This window comes from Balaenoptera musculus, chromosome 11 (assembly GCF_009873245.2).
Source record: "Balaenoptera musculus isolate JJ_BM4_2016_0621 chromosome 11, mBalMus1.pri.v3, whole genome shotgun sequence".
NCBI classification, from domain to species: domain Eukaryota; kingdom Metazoa; phylum Chordata; class Mammalia; order Artiodactyla; family Balaenopteridae; genus Balaenoptera; species Balaenoptera musculus.
The window spans coordinates 24,897,639-24,920,204 of record NC_045795.1 but is presented as its reverse complement, the minus strand read 5'-3'; the positions used below and the strand labels follow the sequence as shown (position 1 = coordinate 24,920,204).

Genomic DNA, 22,566 nt, shown 5'->3' with positions numbered 1-22,566 from the left:
AACACTGCTCCGACTATACAAAAGTTCTTCCTCCCCAAACATTCTAAATAAGGGGACACACTGACCATAATTCATAATCCCCATGGACTGTGCTTAAATCCCCCTATTTTATTTTTCAAATGAATGAGTAGTAATTCCATTCAAATGAATGAGTTTTAATTCCGTTTGGGACATCTGAGCCTTTTCCTGACCTCTTCCCATCATGACAACAGTTCTTTTTTTCTTTATACAATGAACTATTTATTTGGTGAGAGTTGTATTGCCTCTGTGTGACAGTCCAGAAATTTCTCTTTTATCCATCAACTCCCTTATCCCCATGAGTAAAGAGCTTTCTTTGAAAGAAGCCTGTCTAGAATGTCAAGGACAAGATCTGATAAGCAATAGTAGTCTTGAAGTTCACATCTTTGGAAGTTTTAAGTCTATCTGTATGTTCATGGGGTTTCTCTGAAACCACAAACATCTTTTAAAAGTCAACACACCTAAACAAGACAACAGAAGGGAACATCTTCATCTGGATGGAAAGTTTTAACATGAAAGCTTTTTGTAGTGAGAGACTCTGATGAGTTGACGAAATGTCTGTTTAGTGCATAATGCTAGATAGTCCTTGAATAATGTCAAGCGCAACCCATAAAAAAATGATAAATTGGACTGCATCAAAATTTAAAACTTTTGCTCTATGGAAAGACTCTACCAGAAGCATGAAAAGACAAGTTACAGATGGGAGAAAACATCTGCAAACCACAAATGTGACCAAGGACTAGCATCTAGAATATATAGAGAACTCGCAAACTCAAGAGTAAAAAATAAATACTCCAACTAGAAAATGGGCAAAAGACATGAATAGACATTTCACCAAATGGTGGCAAATAAGCACATGAAAAGGTGTTTCATTAGCCCTTAGGGAAATGTAAGTTAAAACCACAACGTGCTATCACTACACTAAAATATAAAAGACCGACAACACCAAATGCTGGTGAAGATGCAGAGAAATGGAATCACTCATACACTGCTGTTAGGAATGTAAAAATGGTTCAGCCCCTCTGGAAAAATAGTTCAGCATTTTCTTTAAAAACTAAACATGCGCTAACCATATAACCCAACAATTCCACTCCTGGACATTTATCCCAGAGAAATGACAATGCATGTTTACACAAAAGTATGTACATTAATGTTTATAGCAGTTTATTCCTAATAGTCAAAACCTGAAAACAATCCAGATGGTTAAACAAACCGTGGTACATCCATACCCTGAAGCACTACTCAGCAATAAAAAGGAACAAAATATTGATACTTGCAACAGTCTGGATGAATCTCCAGAGAATTATGCTGAGTGAAAAAAGCGAATCCCCAAAGGTTACATATTGTATGATTACATGTATATCATATCCTTGAAGTGACAAAATTATTGAAATAGAGACTAGATTTGTGGTTGCCAAGAGGTTAAGGAGGGGGTTGGAGTGGGTGGGGAGGTGGGTGGGGAGGTGGGTGTGGTTATAAAAGGCCAACAAGAGGGAAGGATCCTGGTGGTGATGGAAATGTTCCAGATCTTGCATGTATCAATGTCAATAAGGTGGTTGTGATATTGTATTACCGTTTTGGAAGATGTTACCATGCAGGGGAAACTGGATAAAGAGTATAAGAGATCTCTCTGTATTATTTCTTACAACCCATGTATATATAAAAAGATTAACAAAACCACTCCCCATGCCTGGGGTGCAGCCCATACCTGGTAAATTACAATATCGGGAGATGGGAGCCAGGCATCGGTAGTTTTCAAAGATGCCCAGGTGATTCCAATGGGCAGCAAATTTGGGGACCAATGAATTAAGCATTTCAGAAGCCTCCAAGGAGACAATTTAAGAAGAATGAAAAAAAGTTTTCCTAAAGTTCTGTCTGTAGTGACATCTTTGCAAAAGGGAATGACACAGAAGCAGCCTATTACATTTTGACCACAGCCCCAGTCAATTTCAGGGAGAAGCCCTGACCGTTTCTTGTTCACCTGGCAGGCTCCTAGTCTTGAAGCTTCACAAATTGAAAAATCCAGCCTAAAAGCCAGCATTATTAACCACTTTGCTAATTGGAATAATTTACCAATTTAACAAAATGTATTTCATAAATAGTTCAATTTCTTCCTAACAGTCTTCATCCCCCAAATCTTTATTAAATCCAGCCTGAAAAGATGAGTTATACAAATGCTGCTAGATGTTCCAGAGCCTGCCCAAGGTGTTACAGGTGTGTGGTTGTTTTTAAACTAACTCTCCGTCCACATCTGGTTTGAATTTCAGAAACTTTTAATATTCATTGCCCTTCTTTCTATGAAATTTGTTGGATATACCACTTAAACTTGCTCTAACAATTAGCCCCTTAGAATGAACTATAAGAAGAAAGGAGAGAGAAAGGGGCTGAATCTCTCTTTTCATTAAATGTGGTACCAATTTCACCTTTACAGTGAGTCCCGCTGCACTGTTGAGTGGATTTTCAGAATGTTTCTCCATTGCATGTTTCCAAGTATTATCATGCCCTGTTTTTCGGCCTAAGCCTTCTCTTGGGACCTTTTCTTTTAAATTAAAAACATTGTTTAAAATGCATGATCAGAGCAACATTAACGTAATGAGAAAAGGCAGCCTTATCACACAAGATAATCTGCTTTTCCTCAAAGATGCCAGTTTTATTGCATTAAGGGTCGTTTGCTCAAAGAGATCTGAAGAAGACACATGGATTAACTCTGTACATCAAGTCCTCTTTCTCACATGTTTGATTTTTACACTACAAGTACAGTAGTGGCTCCGTGGAGGCCGTTAGAATAGGAAAGATTGAGTTTTTGTTTTTTGTTTTTTTTTTTTAACACTGACAACACCAAATGCTGATGAGGATGTAGAGGAACAGGATTTTTTTTTTTCCCCCCCTTTGGCTGCGCCAGGTCTTAATTGCAGCAGGCAGGTTCCTTAGTTGTGGCATGTGAACTCTTAGTTGTGACATGCATGTGGGATCTAGTTCCCTGATCAGGGATCGAACCTGGGTCCCCTGCATTGGAAGGCGGATTCTTAACCACTACGTCACTAGGGAAGTCCCAAGATTGAGCTATCTTTAATATTTGTTTTTATTTTTTATTCTAAGAAATATTTGGGGGAAGATGAAGTTAGACAAGTATGCTAGTGAATGAATGCAAATCCATTTTACCGTTCTTTTACTGCTAAGCAAAAGAGGAGTCAGGAGTCATCTCATCCAAAACAGAGGCTCTTCTGGGTTTAAGCATACACAGACACAGAGCGTTAAACTCAGTTAAGGACAACCAATGGAAAGCAAGATGCACACAAAGATTACCCCTCACCATGATGGAAAGTTTCCCCGCAGCAACATCTGGCGACTGCACAGTCCAGATTTAAATAGAAGACTCAGAAGCAGGAAACCATACTCAGCCCAGCTCTTTATGAACACAGCTTGTTGCTGAACCAATTTATTCTGCTTCTAATTCACAATTCTCTAGCCCCAACCAAACACCCTCCTTTGGTTCTCAGAAGGCATGGAGCCCTTTCCCCACCGAAGGGCCTTTTTGCTCAGGCCATTCCTGCTACCCACAATGCGGTTCCCCTGATTCCCTGCCTCTCAGACTTCAGGTTTCAATTATAATACCTCTTGCCATCCCCCTTGAGAGTCAGTCGCTAACTCTCAGAGTCCTATTCTAACTCAGACTCCTTTTCCATGGCTTGACATCTGTTGGGCTGTATCCCACAGGCCTGCAAGCCTTGTAGTTGTCCAGCCTCGGGACGGAAGAGCCCAGAGACAGTGACAGAGACATCAATGGTTTATTGGACATGGGGAATTCTACAAAGGGTCCTGGAGCAACATCCTACCGCATCCAAAGGACAGGACATGGCAACAGTCTTTGCTACTCAGGGGAGAAGGAGGCTACCATTTACAAGGGGGATTGACATCAGGTGGGCTCAGTTACCAGGGACTAATTAAGCCCTATAATTAAGAGGATTGAATAGTTATGTGAGGGAAGCAGGGCCTGGTCAAGCAGGGGATGCACAGAGAGCAGGAGAACAGCCATCTTGAATGGCCTGACCATATAACATCTAACAGATTTGTGAAATTAATAAATGCTTTCTCTGAAAAATTAAAAAATTAATAAATGCTTCCTCCAGCTAAAAGAGTAGATACCATACCATTCCTCAAGACAATTTTAGTGACTAATAAAAATCGACTACATTTTTAATTAAACACACCCACCCATATGATAACCAAACACAAAGACTATAGTGATTAGCTCAAGCCATTCAGGATCTGAGACCACCTTCTAATGATGACATGCAGGTTACCCATTTAAGCAGGTGCCATGCTGAGTGACCTGTGACCCAGACCTGACCACTCTTCACAGCTGTTCCCTTCTCCAAATACTTCCACGCATCTATTCTCTGTCCCATTCACCCATTCAATAGGCATCTCTACTGCCTTATGAATCTTACCAACCTCTTAAAGTAGATTTTAAACTCTTGGAGAGCAAGAACCACTTTTAATGATAATAGCAAACACTACTGAGTATTTCCTCTGTGCCAGTCATAATGTTTTGTGCTTTCCTCTCTTAATAAAATATGCAGTGGAGCCATGATAGGAGCCCAGGCAGAATGACTGCAGAGCCTGCATGCACACTCTTTTCTATAACCTGGATCTGACACTTCTCAGCTGTGTGCATGACCTTGGGCAAGTTGCCTCAGTTTCCTCCTCTGTAAAATGGGGATGACACAGTATCTACCTCGGAGGGTTATTGGGAAGATTAAATGCTTAGAAGGTGGCTGGCCCACAATACTCATTAAATGTTAGTTACTATCATTATTGTTTATAGTAAAGTGCCAAATTCCAGGAAACCTCTCAGTCCCAGTAGCACGGAAAGTCCCGTGTTCTTGGCAAAAGTTCAAAATGAGTCCAGATGGCAGGGCTAGGACAGGGAGTCAGCGGTACCCTGTTCACTCTCCACTGCCTGTCTCTTTCAGAGCCCACCTTAAAATCCCCCCTTATGTCCTGTAATTGACCTTTTCTCCCCATCACAACATTTCAGGAAACTGTACTCCTTAGTCAACAGGTTGTAGTGCAGAAATTGTTACCTTTTTGGTACATTCTTTTTTTTAAATTAATTAATTAATTTATTTATTTTTGGCCACATTGGGTCTTTGTTGCTGCCCACAGGCTTTCTCTAGTTGCTGCGAGCGGGGGCTACTTTTTGTTGCGGTGCGGGGGCTTCTCATTCCGGTGGCTTCTCTTGTGGAGCACGGGCTCTAGGCGCGTGGGGTTCAGTAGTTGTGGCTCGCAGGCTCAGTAGTTGTGGCTCACGGACTTAGCACCTCCGCGGCACGTGGGATCTTCCCAGACCAGGGCTCGAACCCCTGTCCCTTGCACTGCAGGTGGTTTCTTAAACTACTGCGCCACCAGGGAAGTCCTCCTACATCCTTTTACTCAGACCACCGCCCTGTTTTCTAAGAGGAAACCATTTGGAGTTTGATAATAACTCTAACAAGGTTTAAAACGCCTCGCCTACCTGAATGAAACTAGAGCATCTAGTGCCCCCTGCTGCCGTTTGTAGGAAAGGCAACCAAATAAGAAAAGCTGGATTCTTTGACAGCGAACTTCTGCTTATCAAGGTCTAAAAAGAAATCGGTATAAATATCCTATAACTGAAGTTAGATTCCCGTTTCACCTTTTCTTGAATTCACCCCCTTGAAATTCAGTTGTTTACTCTGCCTCTGCCAAAAAATGACTCTTGCTTAATTATACTGAGAAAACTCATTTACCTTTGCTTTCCTTGAATTTGATTGTAGCTGTTTTGACTTGGGGATTTGTACTGGTTTTGTTTTACTCTTGGCTTGTTTTCATTTCCGTGAAGCCCGAGACCCGCGCGCGGGGCGAAAGCTGAGGCGTCAGCCGGCGGACTTAACCTCCGCGGGCTCGACGGGCCTCGAGAACCCTCTGAGGCGCCCGGGCTCCGCCGCCTTCGAAGACGCCAGACTTCCCAGGATTCTGAGAGCTCGCCGTCAGGGTCAACGGGACGCCGGCCCAGGGCTGAGTGTCAGGCGGGTTCAGCCAATGAGCATGCGCTTTAGGAGAAGTGGGCCCGCCCCAGCGGACTTGGGCCTTATAAGCTGTCGCTCCGAAGCGCTCGCGGAAAGATGTTCCGTCAGTTGTCGAGCGCGGGTCCAGCGCCCGCCAGCGGTCTCCGCGGCGTCCTCGGCGGGGAGGGGACAGCCGGCTCTGCCCCGCGCGTCAGAAGCAGGTGAGGGCGAGTAGCCCGTGGAGACGACGCGCCTGGCCGAGAACAGGCACGGGGCCGCCTCGAGAACCCGCCCCGAGAACCCGGCAAGAGCGAGGAGGGAGCGGGTAGGGGCTGGGGAGCTGGCGGGAGTCGCTGGGTGGCTTTGGGCGCAGTCCCCAAACCGCCTGGCCGAGAGGGTAGGTGGCCGGGAGCAAGGTGTGATCTCGGACTGGGTCTAAGCCAGGTCCGGCCGCGCCCTACCCAGGACCTCCATCCTCCCCTCCCGCTGGGAACAGACTCGCTGTGTGACCGCAGTCTCTGCCCCAGGAGGGCCAAGTTCCTTGACAGCAACATCCGGGCACACAGGAAGATAGGGATGGATGATAGCACTTTGATAGGAGGGTGTCTTCCAGTTGTGGCCTCCGCCGTGGCCAGGTTGCCCTTTCTTTCCCCTGCCAGCCTGGAGGGGCTGTGGAGTTGAGATCTCAGTAAGGAGGTGGTATAAATTTGTTAACGTCTTTCTAAGGTACAATCTTTCATGCTTAGGGTGCGTGGGAGTGGACTTTTGCTGCTGGATGGTGGCTTTATTTGTAATCCTTCCAGTGAAAGCTTTGGGAGATCTCGCCCTACCTTAGCTCATGGATTTCTAGTAAGACATTCAAAGCTCATGGCTTCCTTGTAAGACTTCTTGTGGCCATGTGTCTCACCCGACCATTTCAGAAAATTGTTCGTTGGTGGCATGAGCTGTGATACCAGCCTGGGGATTAACCGTTGTGCTTTGTATCAGAAGAGTGCTAGTTTAATTTTTTTTTTTTTTAAACATTGTGAGAACTGTGACCATGTTTTCTAAGAGATCAGATAATGAAAGTGAGAACGTTTATACCACTCACGCAAGCATGATCCCATCACCAAAAAAGAAGGCTAAACGACTGTGTTATTTTAACGACAAATGGAAGGACACATATAATTGGATCAGGGATGTAAATAACCCACCCAGAGCATCCTGCACACTGTGCGGGAAAGAATTTGGGATTGGGCATGGTGGAGAACGGGATGTGAAAGGGCATTTCGAGACAATCTCACAAGTCCAGAATGAGACAGGCAAGTGCCTCCAAACCAACCAAAGGTGTTGTCTTTTTGGGAAATGAAATCAGCATTCACCCAAAAGTAGCAGCTGGTGAATTAGCGTGGGCGTCCTACACAGACAGACATGCCTTGTCCTATGGATGCCTTGATTGCTCTATGAAACTGAGTAAAGTCACTTTTCCTGATTCAGAGGTTGTGACCAAAATATTCTGTGGGCAAACAAAAGGAGAAATTTTGATAACAGATGTGTTGGTCGCTTACAGTGTAGAGCTGATTTTGTCATCTCTCACCAACCATCATGCTTTCTATAGTATATCAGCTGCAAGCCATGCACCAAATCATGGCAACAAAAAAATGTTCTTTCTAGCTCTCAGGTACTTTGACTTGAAAAATGGAGTTTCAGATCGTCTTCTGGATTTCTATGAGGATTTTAATGAAACTGCCGAAATCATAAAACAAAAGGCTGTTGGTATTTTGCCCAAATACAAACTAGACTTAGCTCATCTATCTGCGTATTCGTCAGATAGCGCAAATGTAAATTTTGGCAAATTCCACTCAGTCTGTAAACTTCTTTCCAAAGAAAATAAAAAGATCTTACATATTCGATGCTCTGCACATCTTGTATACAGCACTGCTAAAAAGAGTTGTGATTTGCTTAAATGTGAGATTGAGACTTTCATAATGAAAGTTTTGGGTTACTTTTCAGTTTCCTCAAAATGTGCAGAAGCACTTAGTGAGATTTTTGCCTTTATAGAGATGGAAGGAGATAACCTCTTTAGACACATGCCTACCAGATGGCCAACACGGCTGGCAGCCATAGTAAAGATGCTAAAATGTTGGCCTGCCGTAAAATCGTATTTTCAAAGTGTGGGGCAAGAAGGATGTCCTTCTTTGATTTGGAAATATATTGAGGATGAGAGTGGAGAAGAGGATCACAGTAGAACAGAAATTTATATGCTGTTTCTCCAGAACTGTTTGATGATCTTTGAAGGGACCATAAGGAGTCCTGAAAAGGGTGAACTGACTGCACCTGAGCTGTTCGATGTCATGTATAGGTTGAGACAAACACTCACACAGCGGAAAGGTGATTCATTTTTGGGAAATAAGACTGCTTCCGAACTGAAAAAAAATGTCACTAGAACAGGGCAACCAAGTTAAACAGGACTTTCTTAATTTCTTCACTAAAACTGTAATTTATGTGGACTCTAACTTCGATTTCACCAGTTCAAATTATCTCTGTGCTTTAAAGCCATTTTCCCTGAGGAGGAGATGTTTAACTTACCATGACATCCAGCGTGCTTCAGGGTGTTTAAAAATGACGGATGTTGCAACCACGAATAGCCTGTATGATGAATTTATAGATGCAAAGGACCTGACTGACAAGCAGCTGGACTGTCACAAGCCTGTGGATACAAAGTAGGTGGACATTTCTGGAGAAATAGAAACGAATTCCTGCAAATCTGAAAGCTTGCTGTTGCTAGTAAGTAAAATCCTAAGTATTCCATGCTCAAACACTTCTACTGAGAGGAGATTTACCTTAATGTCATCACATTGGACTGATCCAAGGAATCAGTGTAATGTGGGCGTGAGAGCAGAGCTGCAAGTCACAGTGAATTTGACCTTTGACTGTATCCAGTTTTACCACTACATCAAAGAGAAGAAGGATGTCCTAAAGGCTGCAAGCAGTTCAGAAAAGTGTTACTGCAAAAGAAGACAGAAAGAAGGAAAATATCCTACTCTATCATGGGGCAGAAAGAAATACGTCATTTTTTAAAGTAAAGATAGGAAATATCTGTTTGATCTTATTCGTATTTTCCTTTTAAAGTCTTACATTATGTATATTATTTTGATTTACATATTTGTATTTAAAATATCCATAGCATATGAGTACATGTATTAAGATATTTGTTCAAAATTTCTTTTACTGATGAGCAGAGAGAGGCCTAAATGGTAAGTAATCATGTGGGATCTGAAGAGAAGAATCGAGGACCTGAAACAGGCTTTGTTTGTTTGTTTGTTTGCTTAAAATCAGTAAGTCCCTTGTGACTTTGGTTTTTATGAATCAGTCTTCCAAAGCCAGGGTGCCCCTGGGAGAATGGATACAAACTGAGTTTCTGAACATTTGAAAATGAGGACCAGGCTCAGGACCACAGAGCACTCAGTGAGGCGCAAACGTCCTTGGAGGTCCTGCCTGGGCTCTTAGCCTTGCCATCCCTTTATCCAAGTCCACCAAATACAACTTAGGAAACCCTGCATCACTAGAGACTGGGAGTTCTGCAAATCCAAGGAAGCCTGAGGATAGAAATCAGAAGATCTGAGAACTTGGATGGGAAAAAGAAGTTTCTGTATTCACCAATGTCTAAGTAAAATTTAGCATTTCTTTCCATTAGGAAAATTGGCAGCAAACCACAGCAGTACTAGAACCTGTGACTGTCATCCCCAGGAATCAGATATTCACGTTACAGACACCTCAGAGTATTGTTTATGTGCACAACTACTTGGAAATTATGGTAATTATTAAAACCCACTTCTAGATCTCATAATTTAATAATGAAGCACATCTTATATCACAGATTTAAACGTTTAATACTTTGATAACTTTATTTCAATAAAATTGGCTTCCTTGTCAATCCTACATATTTTATCTTGTACATTTGTCCAGACTGCCAAAGGGTTGATGTCGCATTGGAAGTTAAGAATATGCTGTGGATCATGAGCAGACAGCTTTACAAAGAGGTGGAGGTGAATAGGCTTTACTGCACCCTCGTCTCGTTCTCTATCTAAGCTGGAGGCGTGTGAGTTGAGAGGACAGTGGCCCTTTTGCCTAAGAACCTTCCTGTTCCCACATGTTGTTCACCTTGCTCTTTTCGATTTAGGTGAAAACGCCTTGAGTAGGAATACCATGAGGCTGTTTTCAGTCTCTAAGACCTCAGTGACAGGGGTGGAAGGGATCTCAGCATCTTATAAATCCAGGCACTGGGGTCCAGGGGGATGTTATTTACTTGGGGGGGGGGGTTCATATTAGTTAAAGACACTGAGGCATCCTAAGAAGGTTTTTGGTTTTATTCAGGTTAGGGAAAGTGTCCTGGGAGTCTGTGGGGGGGGGGAGAGAGAGAGAGAGAGAGACAGAGTGAGAGCATGCACCCGCAAAGGTGCCAGCATGCCCTGAGGTAAGGATGGGCAAAGAAGGGGATGAGAAGGAGAGCTGGGAGAACTTGGAGCCAAAGTTCAGGATACCACTTCCTCCATCCACATTCCGGCGCCTGCCATCAACTCTCCTGTTAATCTCCCAGAACCCTATTTCCTTATGCCCACCTTAGACTTCTCATCTTAGATACAGTCTCATTGCTTCCTTGAAGCACTTTTAAACACAAGGAATAGATTCAGCAAATTTCACAAGATATAAGATATATTCTTAAGATTTCTTTTTTTTTAATTTTAAGAAATTCTATTATTCCCAGCCCCACGGCACCCCTAGAGCTGCTTGATAAGCCCTAGATGGCAGCCTTCTTCAAATCTCTGAAGTGCTATTATATAAGGAAGAGGGTTGGAGTTACTGTCAGTGGCCTGGAAGGCAAAACTGGAGTGAGATGAGAAGTTGTAGCCAGGATGCAGGATTCCAGATCAATTTAAGGTTCATCCCTGGGAACGTATTATTCTGGAACGAAAGATGATTTAAAGTGCCTTTCAATTCTGGCACTCTGTACCTTTCCCCTTCAGGTACTTAAGTCCAGCAAATCCTGGGCTTGAAGTATGAAACCGGGATCCTGGTCTCCCCACCACATCTAGATGACTTCGTAGATGATGCGGTGTAATAAAGGGTGCTCGGGCTTTGAAATCAGACAAACTCGGGCTCTAACCTTTGCACCCTGTGGAGTTGAGTTTGTGGACAACGAAATCCCTTCGCCTCTCTGAACCTTACCGCCCTCCGCTGAAAATGGGGACAATCTGGTGGAGAGTATGTAAAAGGCCTGCGTTGCTGGAGAGGTCGCACAAACGTCCCTTAAATATTGAAGGAACTTCTTCAACGGTTAAAAATCTTTTGCCATCTGGAATCCCTGGTACACCCAGGCCCACTCCTTGCGAATGCGTGTCACTCCATGTCCGTCCGGCAGGAGGCAGCAGACCCGAGTCCCGGGATCAGGGCCAGGACCAAAAGCCGGGTCGCCGGAGCGAGTGGCCGGGTCCGGAGCGAGTGACCAGGTGTGGCCGCCGCCTGGGATGCTACAGCACAGGCGCTGCAGGTGGTAGAGCCGACCAACCTCCACAGCGCCCGGCGGGCGTGGGCGGGACAGCGCTGAGCTGCAGTGGAAGGAGTGCTGCGCATGCGCGCGCGAGGGGCGGGGGCGGTGCCTCCCGGAATCAGCGGCCCCACCCAGTGCTGGGAGGTAATGCGCAGAGTAGAAGGCGCAGGCGGCGGGGTCAGCTTCCCTTTTCCAGGTACGAAGTTTTCCCGCACCTAGCTCCCGACTTTTCTCTTTTCAGCCGCGGAGACAGCTCGGGGCTGCAGGTGAGCTGTACATCTCTCAATCGAGACTTTCCTGCCCGTAATTTTCATGCAGCGGTGCAGAAACAGGCAGATAAAGACGCAGAGAACCTTGGGAGGATTTTGCAGGGGGTGGAGTCTGTTCTCCCGGGGACTCGCTTCTCTCCTCCTCCTGGGAATTCCCGGAATTTCTTCCTTCCGCGGTCCTGAATCTCCCACCTGTCCTCCCTCCTACCTTCCTAGAGCTAGAGAGAGAGATGGGGAAGAGGGTGGGGCTCTTGGACCATCTAGAAATGCTAGGCAGGGTTTTAAACCTTCCCAGCACCACCCAGACTTCACTCGAAAAGGTGTCTTTCGAGTCCCAAGGAGTTCAAAGGTAGGTAATTATTGATACTCAGCATGTGAAAATGCTTTTTATATAATAGCTTACGGGAAATCTCTTAGTGGTTTCCCCAAATTTTAGAGGGCTAAGGGCAAGGCAGGGCCCCTTCATCTGGTTTTGTGCGTTGTGCAGTAAATCATTTTGCTGCATTGCACCCAAGATGCTTTCTGGCCTTTCCAAGGGCTGGGCATAGCGTTTGCGATGGGAACACGTGATGCGTCAGATGCTTCGTACCCACGCCCATCCCTCCCTTATTAACGCAGCCTCTGGCTTTCCTGTGTGATTCTGAGCAGGACATACGGTCCTGCCACGGAAAAGGAGCACCAGAGCTGATTGCCTTTTGTTTGAATTTTCGCTGTAAGCACGAAACTTCTTACAAGGATTGAGAATAGATTTATTTTGCCTCCTTAGAACAACACTCAGTTCACTAAGGTGATGAAGGGCTTTTTCCTGGCACTAGAGCTATACCGAGGGTAGGTCAGTTACAGAATGTCTTAAGGCAGAAGTTATTCCTTTGGTTCACTCAGCAGGCATTTACTAAGCACCTGCCTAAGTGCTCGGTAGTGAGCTTGGTGCTGTGAGGAAGACAAGATGAATTGAACCTGAGCTTAGTCCTCAAGGAGCTTGACTGGCCCAGAGGAGAGAGAAGCTCAAGGGAAGTAAGTCTACAGCAGGTAGAAGGGATGGGGCCCCAAGAGAGGGTCAGAGGAAGAACTGGGGGACTCAGAGGAGGGAGAAGAACCAGGCTTCCACACCAGGTGATTAACTTAAGGAGAGAATTAGGTCCCTAAATTACTACCTGATGATGAGTGATCTCTCTCATAAGCTTCACATCTCTGTGGAAGGGTATTTCCTGACTGTGTGTTGGGCATCTTAGACTGATTATGTTTAAGTTGGGCTCCATCATTCCAGGGCACCCCCCTCCTGCCCCCACCACACACCTGCTGCTGTTCCATTGTTCCCTGTCTCAGGGAACAGCATCAAGGCTTTCCTCTCCCCTAGTGGTCCAAGCCAGAGGCTTATCCCCGCTGCTCCCTCCCCACACCTGGGCTTGTTGAGTCAACCTCCTGACCTCTCTCACATCTGCCCACCTCGCTCCACCCTCATTTCTCCAGGCCAGGCCACCATCATCCCTTGCTTGGCTTACTGCCTCCCAGCTTGTCTTTACCAGACTCCCTTTACAGGGCTTCCAGGGGTGGTTTGGCCCTTGCTCACCAGTCCCCCCTCTTTCACACCCCTTGCACTTGTCTCCATGTTGAAACCGTGCCATGCTTTCTCATGCCACCAGGCCTTTGCACATGTCTCCCTTCTGCCTAGGACATGTGCTTCCTTGCCACCCTCCTCCCTTGGTTTACTCCTGCCCTCCCTGTGACCTCAGCTGGGTCCCTGCTTCCTGGAGGAATTTTCCTTTAGGCTCCAAGCCTCAGTAGGTGCAGCTCCTGGCTGTGCTGCCGTGCCTCCCCTCCTGAGGGCTCCCTCACGCAGCTGCCGCCTCCATGGTGCTGCGCTGGAAGTCCTGGCAGACCAGGGCCGTGTCCATCAGTGGGGCTTTCCGTCCCTTCCTGCTGCCTGCACACAGAAGACACCCAAGAAAAAGTCGTTGATGGAATTTGGTATAAGTGCAGGTTGTAGTATTATGGTTTGAGGCTATGAATGCCAGCATCATAAATCCACCCTACCTCAGTTGATTTCTCGCTGTGCTGAAATAGTATTGCCCTTGTTTACATCAAGCTTAAAAATGTGTATAAGTGTGAAAGAGAGGAATCACTATTTGAGCAGCTGGTATTTGTTGGGTGTTCATTGTGTGCCAGGCACAGTTCTGAGTGCCTTATAGCATTAACTCATTTCATCACCACAACAGCTCTGTGTGGTAGATATTTTTATTATCCCTATTTTACAGATGGAGAAACTGAGGTACAGAGATTAAGGAACTTGCCTAACATCACATGCTGGTGAAGCCAAGCATGCATTGTGGAATGTGATGAGCTCTTTGAGAAAGACAGGAAGTAGGACTGGACGTGAGGCTCTCGTAGGGCTGAAGATGGTAGGTCACCAGGTGGAAGGCGGTGCAGCATGGGCTAAGCTACGAGGCCCAGCAGAATTACTTAATCCAGAATTCAAAACTGAAGAACCTCAGGCTCACTTTCACATTCATTCTTTCAGCAGCTAACTCAGTTTTCAGAGGTACTACTGGTTAGGAATGAGACTTCTCTGAGTCTGAAATCTTGGTTCTGCTGTGTGACCTCGGGGCTGCTGCTTGCCTTCTCTGTGCTTCAGTCACCTCATCTGGAAAATGGGGATAATAATGGGGATAGTACTTACCTCGTAGGGTTGTGGTGATAATTAAATGAGTTGTTACATATAAGGCCTTAGAGTGGTGCCTGGCACATGGTAATTGCTCAGAAACATCATCCTCATTATTTGTTTATCCATCATTCAGTCAACAAATGGTTTTTGAACACAGGTCCTTCCTTCCTATATGTTCAATCCCACTGGACAACTTCTTGGGCATCGACAACTATCCTGTTTTAATTCTTTGTCCCACAGACATTGAGGATTTTCCATCATTGCCTCCTTTTCAGTGCCATCACCTCCTCCTGTGCCTTGGGCTCCCTCCCCAGACCTTTCCTCACAGGTAAGTGCTAGCTTACTCTCTGAGATCAACTCAAGACCCCTTTCCATTCTTCTGGGTCAGTTTGTTACCAGTTGCTACAGAGAATTAAAGACCAGGTTAACCTGAATGGCAAGCAGTGAGAAAATTGTGAAAATACAAAGAATTCTCATATACCATTCCTCGTGGATACAAAGATAACTACTTTCTCCAGGGAGGAAATAGAGATGTAAAAAACTTAAGATGTGCAATCACCACCAGGAATCTTAGAATTTAAAAAGCTGCAAGAACCTTAGAGCTTATCTTGTCTATTTCCCTCACTTTGGGGGAGTTGTTATTAGGGATGGGGGCTGGTCCAGGGCCCAGCAGCCGCTAGTGACCAGAACCCGTGTCTCCAGCCTGTAGCTAGCACACTTTCTCCTGCGTCTTAGAGAATCCCAGGCAGGATTTCAGTGGAGCTTCTTAGAACTTCCCACGCCTGGATGTTTCAGCTGCTGCTGTGATGCCCGCAGAATGTCACGGTCACTCAGTTAACTTCGTGCCAGGGCTGCATTGTACCCTTTAATGGTTTACCATGGACCAAGCGTGGGCATCTCTGCCACCACAGGAGAGCTGTCTCATAACCAAGCTAGTGCACAGCACATGTTGAAAGGGAATCTTTGGGGACTCCCTGGTGGTCCAGTGGTTAAGACTCCATCCATGCTCCCAGTGCAGGGGGCATGGGTTTGATCCCTGGTCAGGGAACTAAGGTCCTGCGTGCCACATGGCTCAGCCAAAAAAAAAAAAAAAAAAAAACAGAAAGGAAATCTTTGTTTCAGTCAACAAGCAAACGTCCACATTACCCCTTTCCTGTTTTTCCACGTGAGGAGGAGGGGGGACAAATATCTGTACAAATACGAAAGAAAAAATTATAAGGTGGAGTTGCTGAGATGAGGGAATTTAGAGGAAGAAGAGCAGATGCTCCAGACCGGGTGGACGGTGCAGGTAGGAGTGGTTAAGGAGCTTGGGGGGTGGCTGAGAAGGGGAGCAGGTTCAGAGGGAGATGGGGCGTAGAGGGCAGCTGGGGATGGAGGTGGGGCGGCGGGGGAACGTTCCAGGCACGGGAGTGCAGAGCGGAGATGGCAGCGTCAAGGTCCTGTGACGAGACCCGGCTAACCAGAGCAGAAGTCCTCCTGGGGAAGTGGCAGGGAGTACACAGCTGAGGGAACAGCAAGTCTTGAAGATAGGGAAGGAGAATCAGCCTCAGGTGTCGCCCTGAGCGTCCTTGAGAGTGATGAGGGTGGCGGGACAGCAGCTGAGTGTTGGGAGAAGTGAAGATCTAGCTACCCTTTTCTCAGTAGGTTAGAGAAATAAATTTCTGTAACTCTGTGGAATGCGTATCATTTTTATACACATTTGCTCCCCCAGAGTCTTTTATCTTGTAAAATATGTCTCTTCCGCCTTGCTTTAGACTTGAACCTTGCCAATGGACCTGATTGGTTTTGGTTATGCAGCCCTGGTGACATTCGGAAGCATTTTGGGATATAAGCGGAGAGGTGAGCCCAAACCAGATTTTTCATCAAAGAGAGGTTGGTCGTTGTGCTAGGATCATCTGAGGGGCTGTAAGCAGGACAAGAAGCTGATAAGCGACCTGGTGGGAGGTTGGTCATTGTGCTAGGATTGTCTGAGGGTCTGTAAATAAGACAAGAAGCTAATGAGGACCAGCATGTGGTGGATGGGATTCTCGGAAGGATGGGGGTTCTGTGGGGCTGGGTGGACAGAGCCTGTCATTCCAGAGCCTGGGCATCTGGGTCTCCCTTTACCTGTTAATATCAATTGCATAATTAATTGACTTACCCTCTTCAGGGCTACTCACTTATTATCAAATGAGGTTTCTGGTTTGTTTATATACTCATAGTGTCAAAAAACTGAATTATGTTGATACCGTGTGTTGCAAAGGAAAATTACTTAGATATCATATCTGAAGTGGTTTCTGCATCTCTGTCCAAAGATGGAAAAAAAACACCCAGTTGATAAATTGAAGGATTTTCATGGAGAAAAATGAAAGATCAAGTTTTCTGTTTTGCTTTGTTTTAAGGTAAAAGCATTTGCAGTCATGGTGTCTCATGTTTGTTTCTTATATTTTTAAGAAATTCACTAAATGAAGTTATATTTCGAAGAGTGTTATATTGGTGACCTTGGGGGACTTGAGTTTCAGGTCTATATGGTTATCAGGGTTACTTCCTTCGTTAGCGGTTTTTCGAAGGGTAGGAAAAAGGGAGGGAGAGTGTGAGAGTGTGAGTGTGTGTGTGTGTGTGTGTGTGTGTTGGGGCTGCTGGAGGGTGTGGGAGGAGAGGATTACTTCCGTTATAAGGTGTCTTCCTTCGCTTGTTGCCTGTAGAATTAGACTACAACCTAGTGCATGTGACTTCTTGTTCTGGATGGGTTGTGTGTTTTGGTGTGGGAGGTGCTGCAGTCAGAATTTAAGGGTGGTTCTTAACCCTGCTGCAATCTGACTTTCCTGTAGATGTTTAAAAAACAGAGATACCTTACAACTGAATCACTTTGCTGTACACCAGAAACTTAACACAACCCTGTAAATCAACTATACTTCAATAAAAAAATAAAAATAAAAAATAAATTTAAATCTAAAAAGAAAAACAAAAAAAAACCAGAGATGCCTTGACCCTGGGGATTCCAATCCGATAAGATTCCAAATAGATTGAGTGCCCTGAAGTGGGGACTGTGTGTGTCGGTGACGGTGTCCCTGGCACGTGCCCCCTGCAGTGCTCCGTGTCTGTTACAGTGCCCCAGGCAGCGCTGAGCAGGGCGGGCGCTGGGTGGGGGAGGGGATGGATGGGCGGCTGGCTGGCTGCGTCAGTGACCAGGTTCTCCCTGTTACTCAGTGTGGTCACGGGCCATCCCTGAGTCCTGATGTGTTGAGGCTGGAAGGTTGGTTAATTATTCAGGACAGAACCATCGCTTGGTTTGAATAGGCCCCCCTCTCTACCTCCGTGAGCTGAAAATATCATTTCATCTTATTTTTATCATCACAACCTCAGTAAAAAAAAAAATGGAGGCAAGGAGAATAGGGGGAATAAAAGAGGGGCGTAAAGAAGTCAGGTAATTGTCCAGGACCACGCAGTCGCTGTCAGAAGCACTACTACAAGGCAGGCTTTATCACCATGCCTACCCCTCCCATGGCTATGTACTTGGGGTTCCTCTGCCTCGCATTTGGGGTTCAGCATGAAACAGTCATGTCTTAGAAGCTGTCCATGGATAGCCGATAGTTACAGTGCCCAAGAAGAAATGCATTTTTCCACATGTGAAGTGATGAAAGCATACCTTTCATTTGGGGATTCTCTCTCTGAGCCTGTGCTTTTTTCACCAGGTGGTGTTCTGACTTTGATTGCTGGTCTTTTTGTTGGATTTTTGGCTGGCTGTGGAGCTTACCGTGTCTCCAACGACAAGCGAGATGTAAAACTGTCCCTGTGTGAGTAAGGCGTTTTTCCCAGTTACGGAGAATCAAAGTTTGGGGATAATGTTTTGATAACCTAGCCTCGGTGTACTAGAAGATACTGGTCACATGGCAAGTGGGCATATGCATGTGCGGAGACAGAACACTGTTCTTGTTCCGTTCTACACAGACCTGATCAAAAATAATGATGTTGCTGCCAGGCCTTCCAACTCAGAAGAATATTTCTATAAAACTTGTTACTAGAAAAATAAAATAAAATTAGAAAAAGCAAGGAATTACATCTGGATTTTCTGCTAATGCTCCTAAATGCATATTAGCATAGTTTGTGTTACTGTGAAAATATCTAAAAAGAGACAGCCTTGCATTATTTTATTTAATTCACAAACAGCTTTTAGATCCCACTTTGCCTTAAGATTTAGAAAAGCAAGGCTGACTCTTTTAGCTTCTTCGCTTGTTGGGCTTATAGTAGGAGAATGTCCACAGGGAAAATGGAAAAAACTTGTGTGTGTTTAAAGCCCCAGGATGCTTGACGTTCTTCTGTCTGGGTTGAAAGACAAATACAGGGAAGGTTTGGAAAACTACACCAAGGAAGTGGTCTCTGTTTAATTTGATTATTATTCAAAGTGCCCTGGTGGGTGTGGAAGAAAAATACAAAGGAAGGCAAATTGTACCAGTTCTTTGTTTGAGGGAGAGGAAGAGATTAAGTGGGATTTTTTTCCCCCTTATTTTAAGTAAGAGCAAGGGATATTTTTAATAATGAAATTAGGTCAGAAGATAAAAATATATCAGCAAAAAAAAAAAAAATATATATATATATATATATATATATACACACACATATATATGTATGTGTATATATATAGGGCTTTTTATTCATATGCACTTAAATAGTTAATGTATGTTTATTGTCAGTCATGTTTTTTATATCAGCAAGTGATTTTTCCTTAAGTTCTTAAATTGTGACATCAGTGCCCTAATCTCTTACATAAAACTGCTTCCCTCATCATATTGGTTTAGCTTCTAAAAGGCTGGTATGATGCTTCTGAATTTAATATTATTAGGCTGTTTTTATTTACTCTTCAGGCATCAAATTTCCAAGATAGAATGCTATAAAATAAAAACAGTCAGCCTTTTCTTAGGATTATTTTATTAATCAGGTCTTACTTTAAAGATTTACTTTAGAAACTGATTCTTTTCCTGCCATTCAGCTAACTAAACATTTATTGGCTATCTCTTGTGGGTCCAGGTATACTGCCTAGTGTTCCTAAGGAAACTTGAATAACACACAGCCCTGACCTTCCCAGGAGTGTTCTATAAATAGAAATTAAGTTAGAAAAAGACTTTTTCTTTTGAAGATATTTCAGGAATGGATTTTAACATGCCTGTTTCCTCAGAAACCATTTTGATAAGCTATTTTATAAAGTGTTTTAATAGAGCACTTTATCTTTTCAAGAAAATAGCAACTCACTACCAATACATAATAGTTGTTATATTAGAAAGCTGAAATGAAATCCATTTTTTCCACAAGCAAGCACTGATAACATGTTTGAAACTCTGGTTCACGCACTGGTTTGGTTTTTAGTTACAGCTTTCTTCCTGGCCACCATAATGGGGGTGAGGTTTAAGAGATCCAAGAAAATCATGCCAGCTGGACTGGTTGCAGGTTTAAGGTAAGAAGAACTTATTTTGATCTATTCTTTCCTCTGCCGTCATTTTGAAGTGCTGAATTTTTGGCAAAAGTCAGTTTTAACTTAAAAGGTCAAAGTAATTTGTATTACAATCAGCATGATTATAAAACCTTAAAATATCATCTATTCAATCAGTTGTCAATCAATTGTTGACATTTATGTGCGAGTGAACATTTTTATCAAATACACTTAGCGTTGCTGTGCTATCTGATCACATGTACACAGTTACCTCTTTCAGAATAAAGAAATAAATTCAGCCTCATTTTTTCTCAGGATTTACCTGTCTGAGACAGTAAATGTATTCATTTAAATCTGATAATCTCTCTTAGAGAGTTGGACAAAGTGAAAGTCTGTCGCAGTTACTTTGAAATTTTAAGGGAGAAAACTTAATATTTTTTAAAAAGATAAATAGGGAGCTTCAAGTTTCTCTTAATCTCAGTAATTCAATCCATGAGATTAAGCACATTACCAAGTAAAAATTTATACATAACATTTTAAATTCTTTGGAAGCTGCCTTTATGTGTTGACAGTTATCGACATGTTCATTTTCTTTGATGTACGTTTTCACTTTTTGGAATTTATTCCAAAGAAATAATGAGATGTATACAAAGACTGATGTTTATTGCAAGTTTATTTCTAGTGATATGATGAACTGAAAAATTAGAAACAGCTTGAAAATTCACCAGTAAGGAAATGGTTCAATAGGTGTTTTGTCCACTTAATGGAATATTGAGCAAGCATTACATGTCATGTTTTCAAAAACTGTTTAGTGGCGTTAAAAAATATTGACATAATAGGAAATGAAAACAGAATAAACAAGCAAATATAGTGTCATCTCAATTTTTTAAAAGTCTGGGTATAGAAAAACAAGATAGGAAGGAATATTTCAAATTGTTAGTAATCTCTAGGTGGTAACGCAATGGGTAATTTTCTCCTTTCTACTTTTCAATAGAATTTTCTAGTGTGGCTGGATATAGTGTTTATGATTTGGGAATGAAAGTGTGATTATAAAGGACTGCTTTCTAATGATAGCCCTGTTCTAATAATGATACTTGGTGGTGGAAGGGGTCAGAAGTAGGGTTTATAGGTCAAGAAGACAAGACCCCAAACGTGGAAAGAAGCTGAGATAGTAATTATGACATCCCCAAATCACCCCTTGATTAGTTTTTCAAGTTGCTGGCCTTTACTAGTGTTTGAAAGTTTTGTGTTTCTTTCCAGACCTTTCTCTTACAAAGGTTCATCCCAGATTTTCAGAACAGTGAGTTCTGATTTTTCTCCTTCAATCAGTGAACATTTTTAAGTGACTAATTCAGTCACGTCTGGAAGTTCAAGTACAGGGATCCAGGGATGGTGAGATCACCCCTGCCCCAGGGAGTAGAAGCAAGGCAGAACGGTGGGAGCCAGGGTTTAGTACCACATGGGTTAGGTGAACGCACAACCCTTCCGTCTCACACCTCCTGAGTCACCCTCCCCTTGCCTGTCTTTTATTTTAATCTAGCCTCATGATGATCCTGAGACTTGTCTTACTGCTGCTCTGAGAATCCGCAGGAACTGAAAACTAAATTTGAGTCATTCTGCTGTAATGGGCAGAGCCTACTCTTTGTATTGAAAAGATAAATTCCAATATGGAATATTCACCGTGATCTTATTTTATGATAGAAACTGCAAAAGAAACACTGTCACCTCTAATATGGACACTGGTTTGAGGGATTTTTTTTTTTTTTAAACAAATGGTTTAACTGTTTTCTAATTGTCAGGTACTGGTTTCATTAAAGATATTTAATAAATCGTGATACACTGTTTGATTTGCTGTGTCATGTGGTTTTTGTTTGTTTTTTGTTTTTTGGGGTTTTTTTTTGACAGTTCCAAATACTCATGTTCTGAAATAAGCTTAAATTAAACTACAACTTACAGATGATGGAACGCCCTAAGTGGGCTTCACAGAATGCTAATGTATCTATTTGTCATTTGTGTTATATTTAAAATTTTTTTTTCCATTTTAATTGTATGGCTACCAGTGTTTTTTCTTTCTTTAAAATGCTTCATCCTCAGCACACTCTGTACCAACGGAATGTATTCAGTATTCAAATAAAAGAACTTCTGTTTTAAACCTGTTTCTCTCATTTTAGTATCCTCTCTGTATACTCAAATCATCTTTAACATGTAAGTGTTCAATTATTAATGCAAGAGATTGAGAAGGAGGATTATTTAAGCCAGAGATTTCCTCAGGAGCAGATATTCTCATTCTCTCTCGCTGTCTCTGAAACAGTAATAATTCTGAAACAAAAGCGATTTGTCCCAAATCACCCCTTCACTTTTAGGCATGGTTATGATTGTTCGTGTCCAAGGTGCTTACCAGTAGACCTGAGTCAGCCCAATTCTCCCACTGACTGCTGTGTGCCCTTTGGAAGGTCATGTCCCCTTTCTGGGACTCAGTTTCTCATCCTTGAGGAGGAATTTGGACTAAGTGATAGACCAGACTCCTTAAAGCTCTAAAAATCTGCAATTTTGGTCCTGTTGGCTGTGTGCAATGGTGTCAGATCTCAGACCTTTCTTTACATGAGATGGTGGGTAGAGTCCCAGCTGATGGCAGCAGAGCTGATAACGGT

The 22,566-nt window shown here is 43.5% G+C and overlaps 1 protein-coding gene and 1 long non-coding RNA gene across 10 annotated transcripts in view; one reads left to right on the top strand and one right to left on the bottom strand.

Annotated features, from left to right (window-relative positions):
- LOC118903837 overlaps positions 1–5,986 on the bottom strand; it is a 58,213-nt gene extending 52,227 nt beyond the window's left edge. For both annotated transcript variants that reach the window (XR_005021876.1, XR_005021877.1), the window contains exon 1: positions 5,790–5,986. This is a non-coding gene — a long non-coding RNA (uncharacterized LOC118903837). The remainder of the gene's footprint in view (positions 1–5,789) is intronic.
- A 159-nt stretch (positions 5,987–6,145) lies between these two features.
- TMEM14A (transmembrane protein 14A) lies at positions 6,146–22,041 on the top strand. Of its 8 annotated transcripts, none has more exons than XM_036870551.1 (6): positions 6,146–6,268; positions 14,749–14,836; positions 16,263–16,347; positions 18,183–18,284; positions 19,852–19,939; positions 21,456–22,041. In XM_036870551.1, the coding sequence occupies exons 3-6, from the start codon at positions 16,278–16,280 to the stop codon at positions 21,493–21,495; spliced, it is 300 nt and encodes a 99-aa protein (XP_036726446.1). In that variant the 5' UTR covers positions 6,146–6,268; positions 14,749–14,836; positions 16,263–16,277; the 3' UTR covers positions 21,496–22,041. The 8 variants fall into 8 exon arrangements, with proteins under 8 accessions (XP_036726446.1, XP_036726442.1, XP_036726447.1 ...); XM_036870547.1 differs by lacking the exon at positions 6,146–6,268 and adding an exon at positions 11,684–11,773; XM_036870552.1 differs by lacking the exon at positions 6,146–6,268 and adding an exon at positions 11,699–11,843 and having other exon boundaries at positions 14,784–14,836.
- The last annotated feature ends 525 nt before the right edge of the window (positions 22,042–22,566 follow it).